General features: G+C 38.2%; 1 protein-coding gene across 1 annotated transcript in view; it reads left to right on the forward strand.

Moving 5' to 3' along the window:
* Positions 1-22,584, forward strand: part of ANO2 (anoctamin 2) — a 217,381-nt gene that overhangs the window by 106,351 nt on the left and 88,446 nt on the right. The window contains exon 14 of the mRNA XM_019474448.1: positions 6,156-6,239. Coding sequence (XP_019329993.1) covers positions 6,156-6,239 — 84 coding nt within the window. The remainder of the gene's footprint in view (positions 1-6,155; positions 6,240-22,584) is intronic.

A 22,584-nucleotide genomic window follows, 5' to 3' on the forward strand; every position in this document is an offset into this window, starting at 1 on the left:
ATTATTATTATTTTCCCTTCCTTTTCTGTCCTATTAAACTGTCTTTATCTCAAGCCACGAATTTTACCTTTTTTTTCCCGATTCTCTCCCCCATTCCACTGTGGGGGAGAGTGAGCGAATGGCTGTGTGGGGTTTAGCTGCCTGCTGGGTTAAACCACAACAGATGTTCTAGGAAGTATGCCTTAAAATGCTATATAGAGTCACATTGCTTTTACCTGGTAAGCCAGGTTGCCTGTAAGCCATGGGTTCCATCTAGGAAGTATGCCTTAAAATGCTATATAGAGTCACATTGCTTTTACCTGGTAAGCCAGGTTGCCTGTAAGCCATGGGTTCCAGGTGCACAGAGACTGAAAACAAGAAAAGTCCAGGGAAATTAAAATTCCAGAAATATCATAAATAGCCAGTGCTGAAAAAAATGCTATTTCATAAACAAAAATCTGATCTGATATTACCTGGAAGAGAGTTTCATGTGTGGCAGAAAAACCAGGCTATTTATGAGGCATTCTTATTAAAATGGGAAAAACTGATAGAGACAGTGAGATCTGGCATTGTAGAAACGTTCTTACCTTATATTCACTTATCTATTTCTGACAAAGGCAAGACAGGGAAATTAATGACATTTGCAGTAGTTCTATCCATGGGATTGATATAAGTACTATGTTGTAAGTTTGATTTAGCATTCAACTTTGACACTACTTGCCCACTCAATCGTAGATCTAAAATCTATGACCTTTGACAAGCTGTAGTAGGATAAATCTACAAAATGTTTGCCTCTTTCATGCATCAGTGACCTCTTTTAACCTTCTCTCTAAGTTTCTTGGGATCACAGTGGTGTATAACGTGCAATACGTAGCCTTGGACCAATAACAAGTTCAAGGTCCAGTGTCTCATGATTTTGATCTTGCTTAGAAGAAAAATACCTTTTCCTAGTTGGAGAAAACTGTTGGTTTCTAACCTTGCTAATTTCTAGGATATTTTATCCTGAGACCATAATGTTATGATTTGTGAAACAGCTATTTTAGATCAAAGTTAAAGGATTTTGCAGTGTTTATTGTATTTCTTTTTGCAAGAGCTACAAATCTGTAATCCGTCCAAAGTACACTCAATCTTAAATATTGACAGAGAAAAATGTCCATAAACACACTCCCCTAAAGAGTGCCTCCACAGCCAAGTGTTCCCACTGTTACGCATTATCAGACAAAAAAAGAGAACAGTGCCCAAAGGGGAAACAATCCATTCTTTAAGAACATTTCTTTGGAGAAGGGGTTCTATGCTTATATAGTGGCTAAAGTGATGGGGTCCTAGTCCGTGACTGCAACTACTCTATACTACCATAGGACAACTAAAAACAATAAACATGACAGTGATATGCACAAACATTTCAATTTTCTAGAGTCCAGGTAACATTTTATCAAAGTTAGAGCAATAAGGTAAGCTGGAAGTTGTTCCACTGACAAGGTGGGTGGTGCCCCATTTTAATGGCTAGCATCCAACTTTACAGCTGGGTTTCTTCTTTATGTTTGTCAGCTCCTTTGTTTCAGCAATGACTTATCATGCAGTAGAATAAATAATTTTAAGCAAAATTTTCAATACCATAATTCAAGGGATATCTGGCTTCACACAATTCCACTTACTGATGTAGGAGTATTTAAATGGGTTGAATTTGAATTGAATAATGAACAAAAATAAATGATGCTATATTCTGCTACAGTTACCCACAAAATGTGGTATCTTGACATTGCAATGGCAGCATTCGGTTGTTTGGTCTTAAGGGCACTTAAAAATCTGAGGCCATATTTCAAAGTTTAGTTTTGAAGGTAATCCTCCGAAGCACTACTACTGGTCTTGCTCTATGGAAGCAAACAAAGGCATTCTATCTATCTATCAAATATATTTCCATAATATACCTTATAGGTTCTTTTGTTCTGACTACTTCAGTTTTATGTTGCTTTACAATACCTTTGACAGCTGAGATCCTATGTACTTGTACAGTGGCTTTTGTCTTTTAACATCCCTAAACTTGGTAGTGTTAGATGACTTATTCAAGCTTGTGTTTTAATTTTTCATAAATCAAATTTATTGTGCAAGTGATCTGGACTAAAAAGATTGTGAACATCTACCAGTGATCCCTTCATACGTGCTGAGATATAGAAGTACTTTTCTTTGGATAAGCATCCCATTACTAGGACAGTCTAAACAGATCATTGGTGTGAATGACAATCTCTTCCTTGGCCTTCTCCCCCGACTCGCCACCGTGTCATCATCATAAGAAACAGAGGATTTCAGTCCTTGGTTTATAATAATTAACCCTCTTGCAGCAGAGAACAGCTGGGCGCTCTGTTCTGTTCATTCCAAGTTTCCATCTTGATTTAGGGCAGCAGATGGGTCATTCCAGTTCTCATTTGTGGAAACCTTCCTTCCTACCAGTGTGCACTGCTTTGCTGCTCTGCTTGTGTTCAGCATATCAGGATAAGACTGTTCAATGAATTCTCAGTGTTTCTTTGACTTTCCTTAAAGTGTAAAAATGAAGCAGTGGGTTGGCTTATTTCTTGCTGATAACTCCTTTGATCTGTTAATCTGGGATAGTTTCTAAGGTTCTGTTTTTTCTTAGCAACTCAGATATGTTTGTCATGCATGCTTTGTAAAATTCCATTATCACTTTCTTCCTAAATCAAAGAGTAAGAAGAGATCAGTTCTCTTTATATATTCTTATTGAACTGGATCGTTACCTACACAGCCTTAATTTGCGATGTATTGTGGATACACGTGTTGTACGTTTGCGGCAAATCCTGGAGACCATTCTTAAGGAAAATTCCCACTGACGTCAATATGAGTTTTGTCTGAGTAAAAATTTCATGATTTGGCTCTTTGTTTTCAGGATGGGAATTATCGTTTTCAACTCTGAGTACTCATTTGGCCTCAAAGTACCTTGGCTGACATGGTTTTCAATAAGTGTCTGGCAGCTGTACTGGCAAACTTCCAGCATCGTGGGATTCATATTTATCCCTACATGGACATTTGGCCTTCTTCAAATCATCACAACTATTTCTAGCTTATTGTCCTAAGTGTAGAACTCTTCCCATTTTCAGACAAAGAATTGATTCTGAATCACGCTCTTTTTACAGCAGAGTGGAGTTGTTCCTTTACATCCATGTATATATCATCAAGATCAAGTATCTCTAAATCTGTATTGTGAAGAATTGTTTCATGCAATATACTCATAAAACGAACATATAGATACACGCATTCCAGGAGGTGCTGTGGTCTGTTCAGTCAAGGGTAAGATGACTTGGCAGATTCAGTGAAGACAGATCAACTGATTTTCCAATCCAGATGTAGGTGTATGAAATGCAGTTAAAAGGACATTGAAAAGTCTTAGTAGGAAAACTAAACGTAACGACCAAATTTGAACAGTGTATGCACTCAAAGCAAAACTGTCAATAGGAAAAAAGTAAGTTACAGTACAATGTTTTGCTTGGCATTTGATTTTCTCACCCTGTTTCCTTTCAAGCCAATTTTCAAAAGTTGCTCTGGCCTCTGACAGCTGCCCCTGGTGACCCAGAATGCTTTGCTTAGCAGAAAATAAGAAAAAAGGAAGAAAGCCAATTCAGCTCTGCAGGGGATCCCATAGTGTGATAGATCTTCTCAGTTTCTTACAGCTTCATTTATCTTATTTCCCTACTTTCATCAAGCTGCCTCCTCTCATGTAGCCATCCGTGCCTGATGCCTTCATCTTTTCTTCATGTAAGTCTAAAGATGTTTCTTCCACATGACCTTTGAACCTTATCTAAGGAAGCATGATACAAATCAATGTAAATCAACAAGCTAGTGAAAACTTACAAAACATGAGGATACATGCATTGACCACACCATCTTTAAACACTTATTGTTGTATCTTTATCTTTCCTTTCCCCATCCTGCTCACCACCATTTTTGCTGCTAATCAGCTTTTGTAATGTCAGAGATTACCCGTGCCTCAATATTTCTTGGAGTTCCACATACACTCATAGCACTTTGTAAGTAATAACAACAGTGACCCTTGTGACAAGAAGTGCTATAGTGATTCCTGAACTTCATTCATTGTGGTATTGATATGTGATGCATAAGTAATGAAAAAGAACTCTGTGATACAAAGAGTGTCACACTTGCACCCTTAGAACATGTTTTATTAATTTGAATAGTACATAAAATTACAAGCGTAAAACAAGCTGTCATGTTAGCAGTTTCATCATATTTGTTTGGTATAGCATCGTAGTGCTAGAGTCTCAGAGGCATAGCCGTACTTGAGCTTTAGAGAAAAAAAGTTCCCTCAAGCCTCCCATGTTAGTACCAGACTCTCTGGGAGCAGCAGAATGCATGTACCATTTGTGGGACTGCCTTTAGGGCAGACATACATATGACCTGTTCATAGAGTTCGAAAAGATATGGAAATATTCATTTAAGGCAGTTATTTAAATGATGGTCTGCTCACATACCTATTCAATGTGTCAGGAAAATCTCGATCAAGATAAACAATACATTAGAAGTCCCAGTGTGTCTATATACTGGTGTGCAACAGAGAATGCTCAAGATGGTGCCTGATGTAGTGAAAATGTTACAGATAACAGAAAATGAACATCACATGTATAACCCAAGGAAGACTGCTGAAGTTCGATGCAACCCCCGTTCCATTGTCCATGAGGATTAATTAATTAATTAAGTTTTTAAAAAGATGGGTTTTATTCTCTTCATGGCTATCAGATTCATTAAAAAGTTTTAGTAAGTCGATTTTGTGACTGGGATGATAAGCATATGTTCTAATTATAGTAAGGATGGATGGTATGACCAATGCCGTAGGAATAGCCTTTCTGTGGGAGGCATCAAATTCAAATTCCAGGCTCTGAATGAATTCAGAATTTGGCAGGAATGAGGAGGAACATGGCATTTGTCTTTTTTATGAGCTGCCATCTTTAAAATCTTGGTAAGTTTGTGCTACCATGTTTAATTTGTGCTCTAATTTGGAAAAGAAAAATATAATTTGCAAGCAAACCTTGAAAGGTTATTGATAGGGGAAACTGGGCCAGATCTGACAGCCCAAGAAGAGGCGAGGCAGCCACAGCTCCATGCCCCCAGGTCCAACCTGTGGTGAGGCTAAGCATGTATTCCCAGTAGGCATATGTACACAGAGCACACATATATACCACATATGTGCATATATTTACATGACCAGCCGCACAGATCACACAGACAGACACACACAGCAGGCACACAAACACAGACAGCACAACGGCCTCATCCTGCTCCTCTCCCTGGCTGAGCAGGATGGAGGTCTGCTAGTGAGAATATATATATGCACACATGTACAATGCGGATCCCCCCAGCAGCTGGGATCATTCAGTCTGCCCAGTAGCTGCCACTGGACTCCAGTCTCCTCAGTTGCTGGCACCCAGAGGTACAAGCCCGCAACGCTACAGCCCCTCTCCAGTTGCTCAGTCACACATACATCCTGCTCCCCCAGAGCCGGGTGGGACTCCAGTGGTCCGCCAGCAGCCAGCCCACCCTGGTCTTGACCTTGAAGGCACACACACACATACACACTCCAGTGCGTCACACTCCTAGAGACCCCCAGACCCTGTGGTCTCTCTGGCATTTGGTTGGGACTCCCCTGGTCGCTCTGATAGCCAGCTCCACCATGGTCTCACCCTTAGAGACTCACACCTCCCTGACTCCCAGGCACTTCACATACTTACCAGCTACTCCAGCTTGATCTCCACTAGCGCTTACATACTCAGCCTCACACCTGCACTTACTTGCTCCAGTTGCTGGTGGGCAGACCCCCACACAGACCAGCAAACTATTTACATGTGACCGGCTGTTTTTATCCCCTTATCCCTCTATTTTTCCACAGTTGTTCCTCCCCAAGTGACCTAGATCCCTCCCTTCCCCACCTTTGGTTCCTCCCTAAGCATCCCATAATAAGTCCTGTGCAATCCCTAGATGCTCTTCCCCCGCATCCCATAATGTATCCCATGCCTCTAGGCAGTGATCCCCCTAGTCAGAAAGGTGCTGTGGTGTTGAATCATCTTGATGGCTTGGATCGGAATAAGTGACCAGAACTTTTTTTTTTTCCTCTTAATCATAATCAGACATTTGGTTGTTTTTTTTTCCTTTTTCAGGAGCATCCCAGACCAGAGTATGAAACCAAACTGCTGCAGAAAAAGCTGAAAAATAAAAGCATCACAACAGAAAATTCAAATGAAGTAAGATGCAGCTTACTCTTTTCACTTATATTGGATTTGTGTTTCGTTATAGTTTCATTATCATTTTGTCTGTCTCTGATGGATAGTTTGCAAAAGACTCTTTTTGGTGCTCTTAATCAGCCTTGTAAGTTGCTTGCTAGGGGTCTGGTGTTATGCAGCCCTGCAGTGCCATTGAAAGGCTTTGAGGTCATCACTTTTCTAGCTCTGCAAAGTAAAGCAATTTGCATAGGAATATGGTTGACAGGTGGTTCAGGATCTAATCTGTAGAGTGATGAATGATTAGGAAGATAATCACAACAGGAATTCTTATAGCAATGACCTAGAATTTCAGTACTTTGTGGACAATAGAGAAAACAGCTTTTATTATAGTGATTTCATGTGCATAGGTAACATTGGCATCTTTAGTCATGTCGCAGTTACACAGTTGTGAAGTTTTGATAGCATTTCCAGTATAAATGGAAAAATAATAATTGGTATATCATTTTTAGATTGAAGTGTATTTAGGCTTTCTATGGCTATTTCAAACCTAAGAACAAGCACTTTTTTTCCCAATCGCCTCTTGTAAAATGCTGATTGAGGTCTATTTCCTAAGCACTCATAAGTCCCTGTAGACTTTGTCCATTAAGCTTGGTTAACCATTGCTTATTCCCTGCATGCCACATGCGCCAGCAAAGCCAAAGCATTCCAAACCCATGTCCAGTTTCCAGATAGAAGGAAACAATTTAATTTGTTTAAATATTGAGAACCAGTATCTGAAGTGGAGAATACTCCAGTTTTCAGGTTTGGTCCAACAAATTTAGCCTTGCAGCTTATGAAAGAACTTAACTATCCCTTTCTTCTGCTGATCACCATCAAGATTGTGAAGCGTTTCCAGTGAATCTTTCATCTCAGTGAGACTGTCTTTCACCTGTTGGGCCCAACCAAACTCCACAGAAGACAATCTGACAGAAGACAATCGAGAGATTCTCGATTACTTTAAGGGGCTTTGGATCTTGCCCAATATGAGCAGGGACTCTCACATAGCAGTATGGGGAGGTCTTCCCTTACACATTAAACAGTTCTCTAGGCCTTCCAAGTGAGGGATCAAAGACTGTAAAAGACGGATAAAGCAGCTGCTGCCGTTCAGCTTTTTCTGACTTAAAGTAAGTGAAATCTGGAAACAAGTCAGCAATTGATGCTGTAGAATATTAGACTTTTGTAGTCATGAGGCAGTGTTAGATGATTATCTTGCTTAAATGAGACACAAAGATCACAGCATTATAAATTAGAAATTAAGGTAAAAGAAAGCAATGAAAAATGCTAAGAGCGTAGGTGGAAAATGAGGAACAATGTAAAGATCCAGCATATATATATAAAAATGGGAAAAAATCCTTTCAGACATCAAGAAGGGAAAGGCTTTCCTGGAATATTTTTTCTCCAATTACTTTTTGTGCCAATGTGGATGGAAAAATAGCACCCAGAAAGAAAATATTTGTTTCAAGTTTTTAGGGCATCTGCATGCAGACTTTCTCCAATGTCCTTATAAGAGACAAAATCCTATTTTGGAAATTGATGTAGGCATTTGAACTGCAAAACTCCTGATCTTTAGTAATAGTTAATTCTGAAGAAATTTTGGGAAAAAAAAAAAATAGTTCATTGAGTCATTTAAGTATTTTCTGGAAAAGTTTCCAAGAGTCATCTCTTTTCTAAACTTCATTAAAAAATAAGGTACATTGACATTTGCCATCAAACAGTTACTCATAGGGAGAAAACAGTTATTCATATGGCAGAACATTTCATTTGGGTTGATTAGGGTAAATTTCTAATAAATGCATTCATCCTGCAACTTACTGACTACCATCTCACCCCAAATTACTGAAATATATTCCAAACTTCTGAGCAGTTTTCAATCAGTCAACATTTTGCTTACTAATTCTGTTGCAATCACTTTTTTGATTGCCCTCAAATTCTTTCCAACAAACAGCATGTTAGTCTGGGTTTGGAAGATGTGTTGCTCAGTGGTTTGTACCTCAATCTCTTATGATATTATAAGGGCAAAAAATGTTTGTGAGACCTGCTGAAGAGGAAAAAGGCCAGTTCTTTAATTGAACTGTTATGTTTAATGTAACTGTGGAAATGTACCATTACATTTTGCTTTGGAAGATCCTGAAAAGTTAGACATTAAAAGCAATGAGTATTTAAGACTGCAATAGCTCTTCTGCCTGATTTTTAGAGGTTTTAATCTTTTCTTTTTCCTCCTTCAGATGGCTGTATGTTACACTCATTGCAAGACCATTAGCTCTGGAGCTTTTGCATGGCAGGTTAATATTAAGACACAGGTTTCTGTGAGGTCTCTGGCTCAGTACTTCTGTCTTGTTGGGTGGAAGCCAGGGTACAGGACTTTGTCATATTAATAGTGCAGATCTAGTGTCTGGACAGGCATCAAAGTAGAGGTCTCTCTGTAGTTAAAGATTCAGTCCTCCTAATTTCTTGGTTTTGTATGAATACACAGATGCCTGTGAGGTCTCAGTCTCATCATATCTTGGTTGACAGTCTAATGTCATGGCATAAGTCTCTTTGAAGTTCTCACCTGAATATTTTTAGCTAACTAGTGTAATTTAAAGGCATGTCTTTTGGGTGTAGCTGGTCAACAACTGTAGTGTGCTGTGTTGATATCAAAGGACAGGCTCTGGCACCACTGCCTAAAACTTCTCATTACTTATCTAATATGAAGTCAGAAGTCTCCAGTTCAGCAGCTGTGGCTTGTTGGGATAGAAATGATGCCAAAGCTGCAGCTATTGTGAGAATACTGATTTAGAGCTTACTTAAAGGCATATATTTCTATAAAATTACTGGCTTGTTTCCAGTATGTTAATTCCTCTGTTCCGGTGAGGATGTGACTAGTTTTATGGCAAGAAACTGAGCTTTTATGTGGAAAGCTCTGTGTACAATGCAATTTTTTTTTGCCTTTTTTTTGCCTTACTTCAACAAGGAGTCCCTGTGAAGCTAATTGGGTTATTTTTGCAATGAAGGGATAGGGGTTTGGTTATGGGCTGGTTTTGTGATTGCAGCAGAAAATCGACACCACTTACATACTCTCTTAAATGATAACTTGGGAATACCTGTTGAGAGGAAACCTATTTCAACATACAGTTTTCCCTGTCTGCTGTTGAAGTCATTAACTTTAATGAGTGTGGAAGATGCCCAGCACCTGTCAGGGCCAGTAAACATATGAGTCACTCTACCCAGGCAACAAATTCCAAATCAGCTTGATGAGACTGACAATAGAAAGTATTACAGATCTAATGTATTACTTGCCCAACGGGGTTTATGTTAGAGAACATAGCTTTCATACAAATACTACTTAGGGTATTTACGCTACTGTAATAAGCAAAGAACAAAATTTCAGCCTACACCACCCTGTGTGGTTCAGGCTGTTTTAATAAATATTTTATGGGTTATTTTGAGGGTGGGAGAGAAACTGTGAGGGCTCAGAGCACTTCGCCAAAGTTTGGTGTGAAGTTACTCTTAAAATAACACCCTAAGGTTCTACTATTTTAGAAGAGAATTCATTTAAAGCTAAAGGAGTTGAAACATTTACATGAAATGCCTCAGGTTAGGTAGCAAATGCATAAACAGACAGTCCTTATGAATTATGACATTCATTTAAAAAAATGACAAGTCCTAAGGGACTGATTCTGGAAACCTGCAATGATCTGGCTTATAATCAGTAGCACTATTTGATTCTTTGTGGTCACATAAATAGAGGCTTGCAGTCTAGAGCTTCTTGATTCGTCTACGTTAAAAGGCTGCTTTGTCCTTGCAGCAGAGATGAAGGCTTATGTGTGCATACATGAATGCATGTGTCTGATAATACATTCATGCAAATATGGCAGGTGCAATTTTTGTCATAAAGCAATTCATATTATTTTTTGTTGTTCTTGTTTAATACACTATAACACTGAAGATGTGGATAGAAGTATTTAACAAATAGGGTGAAGTTACTGTATCTGCAGAATGTTAAATAAAAAAGGTGTTGGATATTTGTAATCTTCTGATAAGTTCTTCCTCTCTCTGTGCAATAGTAATGTTCTCAATGGAAATACACGCAAGTCAGGAAATGAAAATTGGTCTTGTGCCTGAAAACATGCAGATGGGGCTAGATCCAGCTCTCACTGGAGCTGATGGAAAGAAAGCCTTCTTTCTTTCATTTCTGGGACAGGTGGATCAGGCCCTGACTCCTTTTCATTAAATGTCCAGCTGATCTGGCAAACATGATGCAGCATCATATATTCTTATCTTTCCTATTTGGCAGGAAACCGAATAACTCATTCTACATATTTCTCAAGGAAAATTTTCTTTATAGAAAAAAGGGCTTCTCTCTTGGCTCATGTCCTTACTTGGAGCAAACCTTGGAAATAATAGAATCTGGCATTCTATCTTGCCTTTAATTCATTTTAAATATGAAAGTGGCAGAATAAGTTATTTAAATTGTTAATTCAGCTGGTAATTGAAACAAAAGAAAGAAATATTTCTTTCTGAACCATTGTTTCAGTTAACCAGTGAATTAAAGCAAGCTGGTTTGAAGAGGAAGGTCTCTAGTGTAACAGTGATACAGATAAATATAAAGTAGAATCGTACTGATGAATACTTTATATGTATATTTTAAAAATTTCAGCATTGTGAAACATGAAATAGTAATTCTTGCTACTAGTTGGTTCCTTACCAGTCTTTTTTGCATGAGCAAACCTCCCACAAGGCCTAAGAAACTTCAGATGTTGGAGCCCACCTCTTTATTAAGCAAGTCCTTGATAAGATTAACTAGAGAAAAAAAAATCTCTTTTTTTATGTATTAGCTGTAACTGTAGAAGAAACCAAGATAATTGGTCATAAATACTAATTTAAACAACCAGAACTGTAGAAGAACTGTGAATAAACCCAGAATTCCTTAATCACTAATATTGAGAAAATAATTTTTTAGCATTTATTGGACCTTATTATTAATGTGATAAAACCACTAATTGGTCCAGTATTTCTTAAACTGGCCAGTGTCTTTCCAGCCTTTTTCATTGCTTTACTTTGAACTTACACATTCCAAGCATATGGGATAGTAAGAGGAATATGTAATAACAGATCTTTTTTTTTTCTTTTCAACTTATTCCTTGCATCATTAACTGTTGAAAATAAAAAATGTAGAATGAATGAAGATGAATGAGGACACTTATGATGATAGAGAGACATCTCATTCTCTTTATTGTATCAATATTTGGTTGGCTAATTGGATCAAGTCACATTTGAAGTGTAAATGTCATAATTCTGATTATTTTAATGTTTATTTGAGTTATGGGTTACACCAGTTTTATACCAGTATTCATAAACAGAATTTGTGTCTTCAAAAGACTGTTGACACAGTCTTTCAGTGTGTACTGTTTAGATGTGTGGGTTCATTGACTATGGGGTATATGATGTATATTCAAACCTCTTCTCTATTGTTGTCTTGGAATTTGGTTATCTTTGCATGGAGTAGTGTAAAACTTGCAGCTAAACATGTCCCACTTGCTCCCTGTGTCTCTGAAAATCTGAAGCGGGATTTTCTCATTTGTATCGAATAAATGAACCCCATGTATAGCCACAGTTCTGTGCTCCAGTATTTAGAATTATATTCCAGTCAGCCTTCAGAAGGAGGTAGCTCTTCTAATACTCTTGATAGGAAGAAAAAAAAATGCATAGAAATATACTATCATAGAATAATTCATGTTGGAAAGGCCTTCAGAATTTTATCTAGTCCAAACTCCTGCCCAAAAGAGTGTCAGCTATGATACCAAACCAGGTTGCTCAGGGTATTATCCAGTCAGGTCTTGAAAAGCTCCAAAGATAGAAATGGCAAAACCTTTCTGGACACTGCCTGACTGTCCTCATGGTGTAAAAGCTTCTCATTATATGCAGCCTGAACCTCTCTTGTTTCAACTTATGCCCATTGTCTCTCGTCCTCCCAGCATGCACCACTGTGAAGAGCCTGGCTCTGTCTTCTTGATGACCTCCTTAAACAAGCTGAGTAAGCCTTGTTCCTCAGCCTCTTTTTATGGGACAAGTGCTCCAGGGCTCTGTGCCTGACTCACATAAGTTGAGCAATCTATTTTTTCTACTAGAGGGCCCAAAACTGGACACAATATTTTTTTTTAGATGCAGGCTAATGAGTGCTGAGAGGTGGAGGCAATCACTTCCCTTGATCCACTGGTTAAGCAGTGGTTAATATACCCCAGGGTGCTGTTGGCCTTTGCTGCCAGGGCACACTCCTGGCTTATGTTCAGCTTGCTGTCTACGCAGACACCAATGGGCCTTTTCAGTAGACTCTGTACTACTGCAAGGAGTTTTCCATTTCAAAGGCAAGTCTTTGCATTTGTCCTTGTTGAATTTCATGAGGTTCATATAGACCCATTCCTTCAGCCTGTCTAGGTCCCTCTGGATGGCAGCCATGCACTTGAGCGTATTGACTGATCTCTCCCCAGTCTGATGTCATCTGCAAACTTGATGAGCAAGCATTCCATCACCTCCTCCATGTCCTTCTTTAAAGATGTTAACAGGGCAGTCCTAATATAGACTCCAGCAGTACTCCAGCTGTTACAGGTCTCCCGGTAGAGTATGACTCATTAGCTAATACCCGCTGAGCCAGACCATCCAACTTGTATTTTGCTGAAGTCAAGGCAAATGGCATTGACAAGTCTCCTCTTGTCCACAAGTCTAGTCATTTTCTCACTAGAGAAATTGCTCTCTCAGAAAGCAATCAAGTTGGTGTGGTATGATTCACCTTTGGTAAATCCGTAATGACTGCTCACAATCACCTACTTCCTCTTTATGTGCTCAGAAATGGGTTTCAAAACCACTTTCCATGGGACCAAAGTGAGGCTGAGTTCCTTGAGTATCCTTTTGTCCTTTCTTTGAAGATGGATACAAAATTGTTCTTTCTCCAGTTGTCACAGCCCTTCCCTGATCTCAGTGTCCTTCCAGACGATAGAGATCAACCTTGCAATAACATCAGCCTGCTCCTATAGCTTCCATTCTTCTTCTCCAAAGTTATAGGTAAACAAAATCACTGCTTATCTTTTCTAAAGGAATAAATCATCATTGTTTTGTCTAGACATCAAAATGGTGTTTAACTAGGAATACTGGATGCTTTTTTATTCAACTGTTGGAGGCCGAACACTGCAGATCAGAGCCAGGATTTTAAGAAAAAGGTATCTAATGCTCGTGAAACTCTTTTTGCCAAAATAAAAATTAGTGGTCTTTTTCAGAAGAGCGCTTTGAACTTAGAAACAAGAGAAGGCAGGGCTGCTGTTTGTTGGTCTTATTTGTGTTATTTATTAAGATTTTGGCTCAAGGAGGCATTCTTTCTCAGGCAGTACTACAGCTTGCATTGTTTAATCATGTAACTGGGACTTAAGCATACAATTAAAGTTAAGCACATGCCTCAGCGTCCTGAATATGGATACAGTTAAGTGCTTTCTTGAATTGAGGCCTGAGCTTCTTATTGACAACATTAAAGATGATGCAGGTCTCTTTCCTATTAAACTGAATGGAAAGACTCATTCCTACAGGTTCTGTTCATCAGTATTTGAAATTAATGGGAGTTCTGCCTCAGTGAGTAATAAAGTATTAGTCCTTGAGTCTGCAATTACTGCAGATGACTTACTATCACATTGTACCCAGTCAAAGACCGTAATAACAGGTCAGAGGGTTACAGCAAAGTCTCAGGTTGAAAAATAAATCTCCAGAAGTCTGCTGGGTTTTAATTTAATGCAGATACTTGAACTTAAGAAAAACTAGAGTATTTTCCCTTTCCTGTGTGCTGGTGACAAACTCCTGTGTCTTGGAGTATATTTTTTACCTTCCGTTGAGCATATTTATAGGGTAAATTTCATGCTATTAATCTCCAAGGTCAAAACAGAAGCCCAGATTTGGGACAAAATTTACAGAAATTGGCTGTGGAAACAACAGTCAGTTAAGCTAGCTGCCAAGAATTTTTTATTTGATGCATACTGCAATCCTGTCTGCAATTTGAAAGAAATAAACTGCATTTACATTAAATTCCTTTGGGCATCCATCCCATGAAGATTGAAATTCCACATACTTCAAGCTTAAAGAGCTAAAGAAGTCAGTTTGAATTGCTCAACTTTTGCAGGTATTACTATGCTTAATTGAAAAACACTTGCCTGCTGAGCTGCTGATTTTCATGATTCACTTAATTTAGGGTTAAGATGGCATTGTGTTTGGAAGCTCCTTCACACCATGGTATTTCATGTAATAGATAAACTTGAATTCTTACCAGGTTATTCCAGTCAAATCTTTCTCCTGTTGATGTCACCTGGGTATTGTACAACTGAATTTAGTGAGAGTAGACTTTTAATTATTAATACATGATGCCAGATTCACTGCTTCTTTCAATCTCTATTGTTCATGTAGTGAAAATGTGAAGTTTGTTTGGATGCATGGACTAATTTAACAACTTCCAATGCCATACTCCAACTCTAGCCTCAGAGACTGGTGCATAGCTAATGATATAGATAAAAATGGAATACTACCATTTTCAACAGTGAAAAGAAACCTCTAGTGCATCTCCTCTTCCGTTAAGGAGTACACTGAAAGATGATGGAGTGGTATATATGCGCCTTTAGCTATTCCTTTGTAGGTAAGGATAACTGTTCAAAATTCAACCCTCCAAATGGTTTTCTTCTATTCTTAAAGTACCATGAAATCAAACCAGAAAATCAAAGGAGGATGTTACAAAGCTTTTACAACTGTCTGATGCCAGAGTGCAAGAACAGTTTTAAAATTTACTGCTATCTTTGGCCCAGTTGCCAAATTTAGCTAAAATCTTACGATTAAAATCAGTCTCATGTTTAAAATGGCCACCTTACTGGTGTGGCAGTCTGTGTAATCCCCTCCCCTCCAACCCCTCTCCCTCCCAAACAACAGTGAAGATCATTCTGATGGGTTTAAAATGGGATGGTCCTTTGAACATCAGTCTGGAATCTTTCCTAACCCATAGACACCAGTTGCCTTCTTTTCTCTGCATAACAAATTACAGTGGCTTAGAGAAAGCATAGACAACTTAATGGACCAAGTGTTGCACTCTGTTTTACTTCTTTTGGACCTGATTTTCCTGTTCTGTGCTTGATTTTCTTATTGAGATTAATTGCCTGGAAAATAGGTCGGACCTCATTTCTTGAAACAACCTAAATACCATTTTGAAAGTGTTGATACTTGTCTCTTAACATTGCAAATGGATCTTTAAAAATTAACCTACTTTAATATTTGAAAATATTTAATATCTCAGTCCGACTGCTTTGATTTGCAAATGCCATATCAAAAATACAGCTTCAGTTCTGTCTTCCTGTCAATGCATTACAAAACCCACCCTTTAGTTAGGTGACTTTTTTTTTTCTTTTTTTTTCCAGAATTCTGGGTCTACCCAGTGAATTCAGTTCTTGCATCTGTTTCCTCCTCTACTGTCACTCCCTCACTGCTTGGTTTCAGCCTTTCCTTTCTTCCTTCATACCAATTCCTGTTTTCTGCAGCTCCTATCATGGCCTCTTCTAGTCTTATTCTCCTCCTTCCCCAGATTCTTTTCTTCCACTCTACCTCCAGATATTTGTCTTTATTTTTATTTATCCTCATTTTACATCTCGTAGTTTTATATCACTACCTATATTTTCTGGCTGTATATTTTTCCTTAGTAAGGACAGACAGTATAGCAAGGTACAGTAGCTATGCCAGTGAAGGAGGAATAGATCCCACCTTTACTTATGGGGCAATCACTGACTATCAGTTCTAAGTTCAGAGACAGCTTGCTGAAAGCCTACACTTTAAAGTTGAAATATGCAGACTCAGTTGTCAGCTCCGATTAACTGAATGTTGAAGCAACCTAAAATCAAAAGTAGAGAATCTTCACAAGAGAGGGAAGATCAAATTTCACTGCGTGCTGGTAATTGTAAATCAACAAAAAGGAATGAAAGGTCTTGGATGGCATGGGTTAGGCAGTCCTATGACTGCTTTCATTTCTGATAGGATCTAGTTTGACTCCTCACTAGCCTGAAGACTAGCTGTGGACTGTGTACAGAGGGGCCGTAGTATGTCCATTGCCTTCTCCAAAGCTGAGGATGGCGATAATGGTAAAATTATACTAAACTAAAGTTCTTGTAGAGGAAATCCAGCCTATCTGTGAGTTCCCTAGAAGGGCTCAGTTAACTGACTCCTGCTGGTTTCAGGTGTAATTTTACCAAGGCCAGTGATCTAACAAAACACTGAGGAAAAAATTTAATACAGTTAAGGGGGGTAGATGTAGACTAGGAAGACATGCAAACCATCATTTTTTATATGGAAAGAGACTTTGTCTCTTCTTGACAAAACTGACACTGAATAACAAGAAAATTAAAATTAATGTGATCTTCTTGGGCATTATTTAAAGGGGAAAGATTATCAAGTCTGGGAATGGATGTTCTTAATTTGCAGATAAAGCACTTAAAACATTTTCAAAGACTTCTTTCTATAAACATCGAACATAAAGACATTATTGATTTTATGTTTTTTCTTTTCACTGGATCCATTGTCCACTAATTGGTACATACAGAGCAAAGTGCACTATGTTTATGGAACTATCCTTGCAAGATTGTGAGTCATAGCACCAGGCATTATGAAGCAAAACAGCAAAACCCTAGATAACAAACTGTTTCAGATATATTTCTTGAAATGGTCTGCTATTATGGAAACAATACTGACAGCAAATATGCCATATCCAATAAATGAAAAATAGTCTGTAAATAAAGTTTTTTACTGCAATAAGGTAATCTTTGAGAAATGAAGGGTGTCAATTAGTGAAGTATGCTGGATTGAAGAGCTTTGGGAGTTGAACACGGAAGAGGCTTAACATTTCAATGTTTTAAAAATTATTGTGAGTTTGCATCCAAAGCATGCATGAAAAAAATAATAGGAGAGGACTCTGGACATAATTAGGCTTAATTACCTCAAAAAAGACATCAGATGTTAGAAGACAGCTCACAATGATAGCTGTAGCTGTGAAGTTGAAATAAAAAGTTGTAAAAAATAATTCTGAATTAGGCTTTTAAAAAGAAAGTTAAAACAATTGAAAGGTCTTTAAACATACTGATAAAAAACCCCCGCAAAATAACTGACACATCTATGTAGTAAAAATGAGATTCTAATTGCCAAAGACAATACTTTTCCTCCAGTATGATGATGATTTTAACACAAGATACAAAGGCAGGAAAACCAGTTGGAAAAAGGGAATGGGAGGATATCAGCAGTATAATCTATATTTGAATTTGCACCAGCACAGGCCAGGGGATGACTGGCTGGAAAACAGCTTTGCTAAAGAAGTACTTGGGTGCTCTGGTGAACAAGCTGAACATGAGCCAGCAACGTGCCCTTGCAGCAAAGGCCCACAGCCTCCTGGGATGCATTACGACGTGTGTGGCCAGCAGATTGGGAGGGCATCCTTCCTCTCTACTCAGCCCCGGTGACCACAGCTGGAGTGCTGTTCCTAATTCTACACCTCCCTGTACAAGGAAACACGGGCATACTGGAGTGAGTCCAGTGAAGGGTCACTAAGTTGATAAAAGTATTGGAGCATCTGTCATACCTTTGTATGAGCCTTTGAGAGGCTGAGAGGTGAGATTGTTGAACCTCAGGAAGAGAAGGCTCGGGGGGATCTTATCAATGTGTTCAAATACCTGAATGGGAGGGATTCATGAAGATGGAACCAGCCTCATCTCAGGGGTGTCCAGTGAAAGGACAAGAGGCAATGGGTACCAACTGAAATACAGGAAGTTCCATTTAAACATAAGGAAAAACTCTCTTACTGTGAGTGGTCAAACACTGGAACAAGGTGCCCAGATAGTTTGTGGAGTCTCCATCCCTGGAGATAATTAAAGCCTAACTGGACACAGGCCTGAAAAACCGTCCCTAACTGACCCTGCTTTAAGCAAGGTATTGGACTAAGATGATCTCCAGAGGTCCCTTCCAACTCTGGCTGTTGTGCAGTTCTGTGAAATGCAGGAAAGAAATGATCCAAGCAAGCGCAGACAAACTGGTTTGACCACAATAGGCACATTTTGAAAGAAAATGTAATTTAAGCTTTACTAGAAGTACTTGAGAAATGGGACAAAAGGTAAAATGGGTTTACTAAAGGCACATTAATAAACCATGCCATCTAAACTGGTGTCTTTTTTTGATGATATAATTGATTCCCTAAGGAAGGGGAATGTAGTATACTTCAGTAAATTCTCATAGTGTTATCCCACAAGGGGAATATCACATATTTAATAGTTTATAAATCAATATATTTCACTGGAACTGACTGGAAAAATGGTTATTAGAATTTTCATTAAAAAGAAAAAAAGAAAATCTTATTTTAAAATGGTTAATTTGGTGATGCAACTACAGCGCCTTCCAGCCACTGCTGTTTGGTGCTTCATGCCTCATTCTTCTCTGCTGTCCTTCATGTGATGATTTTTCATCATCCCTTTTTTCTTTTTTTTTAATGAACCAAACATAGAGGACAGTGTGCTGTGAGTAAGGAGAGCAGCTGATTACTCAGTTCAAGGAGAGAGGAGTGTCTCTCCGTGGGTACCTGAAGAGGGGGAGTCCTGCATGGTCTGTAAGCCTTCCTACTCTTGTTCCTGGGAAACAGCAAGGGGTTCATTGTATATCCTTATCACTGCAGGGCTAGAGGAGATGATTTTAAACTGTTTTTAAAAGTTTACAGGACTACCTGTGAAAGAGATGGGATTAGAATTCAGGACATGTCTGTTTGCTCTTCTCTAATTTATTTCTGTGATCGCTTTTTCGCTGTTTGCATTTCAGGTGGTGTACCTTAGGGCTTTTTTCCCTTTGTTGTTGTTGTCCCTTCTAATCCTAATATTTCTTTTTTCCCCCTCAATCTACTTTTCCACACAGACCTGCAGCTGAGTCTTTTTAAGTGTATGGCATGGCTTCTTTTTCTTTCTGTGCTTCATCTTTCCATGTGTTTAAGTGCATACGTGTTGATTCATCCAGGTGAAATGAGATAAAGTATCAGGCTATGTAGTGGAAAAGGTATCATGCTGAATTTGTCTGTATGAATTTCAACACATATTTCCCCTCCTCTGCATCTTTAAAGTGACTTAAATGTGCTATAGAGTTGGGAATAGCTTGCTTGAAGAAAGCTAATGTAGAGAATGTGGGAAAATTTGCAGGTGATCTGATCATTGTGAAAATGTCTGAGGATCTAAAGCTTTAGAGTGTAGATAAGTCCTGTTCTTGACAGATTTTTTTTTTTTCCCAAAGGATATGATATAACAAAAATATTTGTTCCTTAATTATTCCTACCCCAGGCTTGTTCAGTTATAGAAACAAGCACAGCATGGCCAGGTTCTGCCACTCTGTTCTTCAGGATTCAGAAGGCTCCCATATTAAAAAGCCAAGATTTCATCTACTTTCATCTATTCCAGTATAAAATCACTGTTGATGAAAATTAAGCCCCTTTTCATCTAAGTGCCAAGACGTGGAATATCACAGACTTTTAAGACCACTTTTGCTGGTTAGTTTCTCCTTATGAAATGGAAAATCTAGAGCAGATTCAGAGACACAAAAAGTGAATCAGAAAAATGAAGTCAAGCACAAATCTGACTAGATTTTTTAACAGGTTGTAGAAGAAAGAAAGTAGACAGTTGCCATTTTGGCTAACTTCCAGAATGGCTAAGATTAAATAACTAATAAAGTGTACATTTAAGCATAATTTAAAAATGACATTTGGATTTTTATAAAATAAAAGTGTATTTTCCTAGGTTTGTACTACGTGGTAAGAGATGGTCTAAATGGGTTTGCATGGGAGCTGGAGCATTACCAGCCTGAGCAATTATGGTGCAGAGTTAGAAGCAGGGCTAAAATCTAAGGGCAGAAAAGGATATCACGAAAGAATAAAATAATCACAGGCTTTTGAAGAAAAGAGTAATTATGAACAACTTACACAACTTAATTGCTATCCATTTAGGAAACATAAGGCCAAAAGCAATGTAGACTGAACTGTTCAAAACCCATAGTTGTGCAAATAGTGAAAAGCAAATAAAACTTGCTATAGCATTCTCCCACCCCATCTCCTTGTGCCAGTTTTTTGTAAGGAAGAAAAGAAAAAACACTCATAGGTGGTGAGGCAGACGGGAAGGCTGCGCTCCAAGAAAATGGTTGTTAGCCGATTTTGTCACCATGCCATGATGCATTGTCACAGCAGCAGGACAATATATATATATTTTGTCTTGACTAATAGTGCCAAAACCAAGTTTTGTCTAAGAGCTGTTTTGTTGTGTGTCTCTGATGTTATAAAGATTGTAATTTTTTCCTTTGCCTGTCCCCTCCTCCACCTCTCCCCACATGCTTTTTGTTTTTTGGTAACATGAGGTTTTAATGTAGTCACTAGGAATAAAATACTTCCTTTCCATCTTGGATTTACTTTTTCATTGGTGAGTGCACGATGTGTTCCTTCATCCCTTCCCATTCTACATCACAAATCTCTGCCTTACAAGCAGTTATGCATGCCTGAAATCTTATGCATGTACATAAACATTCACTGAAGCTGGTTTAGAAAGAACTAGATTCTTGGTCTTGGTTTAGAAAGCACTGAAAGAGAGTGTTACAACTTACTACAGTTTCTCTTGGATCTGGTGGAAAGACTATAATTACAGACGTGTTATGAAGACTGCTTACATGGTGCTCTTTGAAATGTAAGAATTAAATACAAATTAAATAAAAAACTGACCTGCAGAGATACCACTGGTTGCAAAGATGAAACACCCCCTGGACCTAAGAGGTTCTGTGTATGAAATACAGATTTTGGTATTAGTTTGGCTAAGCAGAGTTTACAGTTTCTGCCATTTCCTTTGCTTTTGTGCGAGTCAAAATTAACTAACCACTGAAACTAAGAGTAGCACTTATTGTCTTCAAAATAAAAGCACTAAATTATATCTTGGAATTGCATAACCTATACATTGACAAACAAGCCAATATAAGCTGTAAGCAACAAAAAAAAATTTAACCTGCTCATAGTAAATATATGTGCATTTCCTCTAGATATTTCATTTCTTTCCATTGTAGTATCACACAATTTTCGTTTTAGCCATTTGTTACAGATGGGATTTCTAATGTTGGGTCTAGTAAAGTTTTATCTATTTTCAGTAGCTTACAGCTGTATAAAACAGTAATTCTTCAGACCAGAATTTTGTGTTATGAATTTCTGAATAGATTTTGGAATTCCCAACTTCTGAATGTCCAAATTTTCAATGTTGAAGTACTTTTTGATGTAATCCATTGGACAGAAGCATAGAAGCTGCTTATGTGGAACAATCTCTGTCTTAAAAATGCATATGAGTCTTCTCCTACTCCCTAATTCTTATAAAACATAAGTTCACCTTCACTCTTTCTTCACCATTGCTGCAACATAGGCTGGTACTGGCCTGTGTTTGCCATGTGTCTTTTAAAAGTGAGACACAACTTTTTTGTTTCATAAAGTTTATAATGGCTGCAAACTAGAAAGCAGAAATGAGACTTTTCTAAAATGCAGTTCTAGCTTGTCCATTGATGAAAAATGAAGCTACCATTGCAATTCCAGTGCAGTTATTTGCAGTTCCAAACATTTCAATAGTATTTTTAACATTTGACCAAAGTTTTTTGTCCCTAAGACATTATCAAATATTAAGTGACATATTGGTTCCTTCTACTCTGCTAGATCCTAGTGTGGCCATTCAGTACAAATAGGAGTCTCAGAATAGTTTGTGTAGGCTTGAATTGTTAGAACTGAACTTTTAATTCTCTGGCAAATTTTAACAGCACTGATTGTGTCTGCTCATTATTACTGTTTTAAACAAATGTCTAATTCACATTCTTGTTTCTCACTTGTGGTCAAATAAACACTTCATTGAAATATTGTTTTCAAAATCTGTGTCTCACAGAAGGTTACAATTTCAGTGTAGTACTGTCATTTAGGGCTAGATTGTGTAATTATTAGTGAAGTGTTTTAAGGTTTTCTGATGGGCTTAGAAGCACAAGTTAAACCCTTGCTCTGGAGTAATTCTGAACATCCTGCTGCCCCTCTCTTGAGTCAGTTATGACTGAGTTTTGGGGCAATCATTGCAGGAAAACAAGGGTAATGGGATGTGGTGTTTAAATGCATTTCAATTGTACGTGCAGCTGCATTGCCTACGGTGTTAGCTGGACTGATGTGATGAGTCACTTCTATTTTTCTAAATATTTTCTTTTATGGAAGAAGCAGTTATGACATCCTAGAAGAAGTCCAAGGCAGAAAAGCTTTAGGTGGTCA

Source organism: Aptenodytes forsteri, unplaced genomic scaffold (assembly GCF_000699145.1).
Source record: "Aptenodytes forsteri isolate BGI_AS27 unplaced genomic scaffold, ASM69914v1 Scaffold73, whole genome shotgun sequence".
In the NCBI taxonomy this organism is placed as follows: domain Eukaryota; kingdom Metazoa; phylum Chordata; class Aves; order Sphenisciformes; family Spheniscidae; genus Aptenodytes; species Aptenodytes forsteri.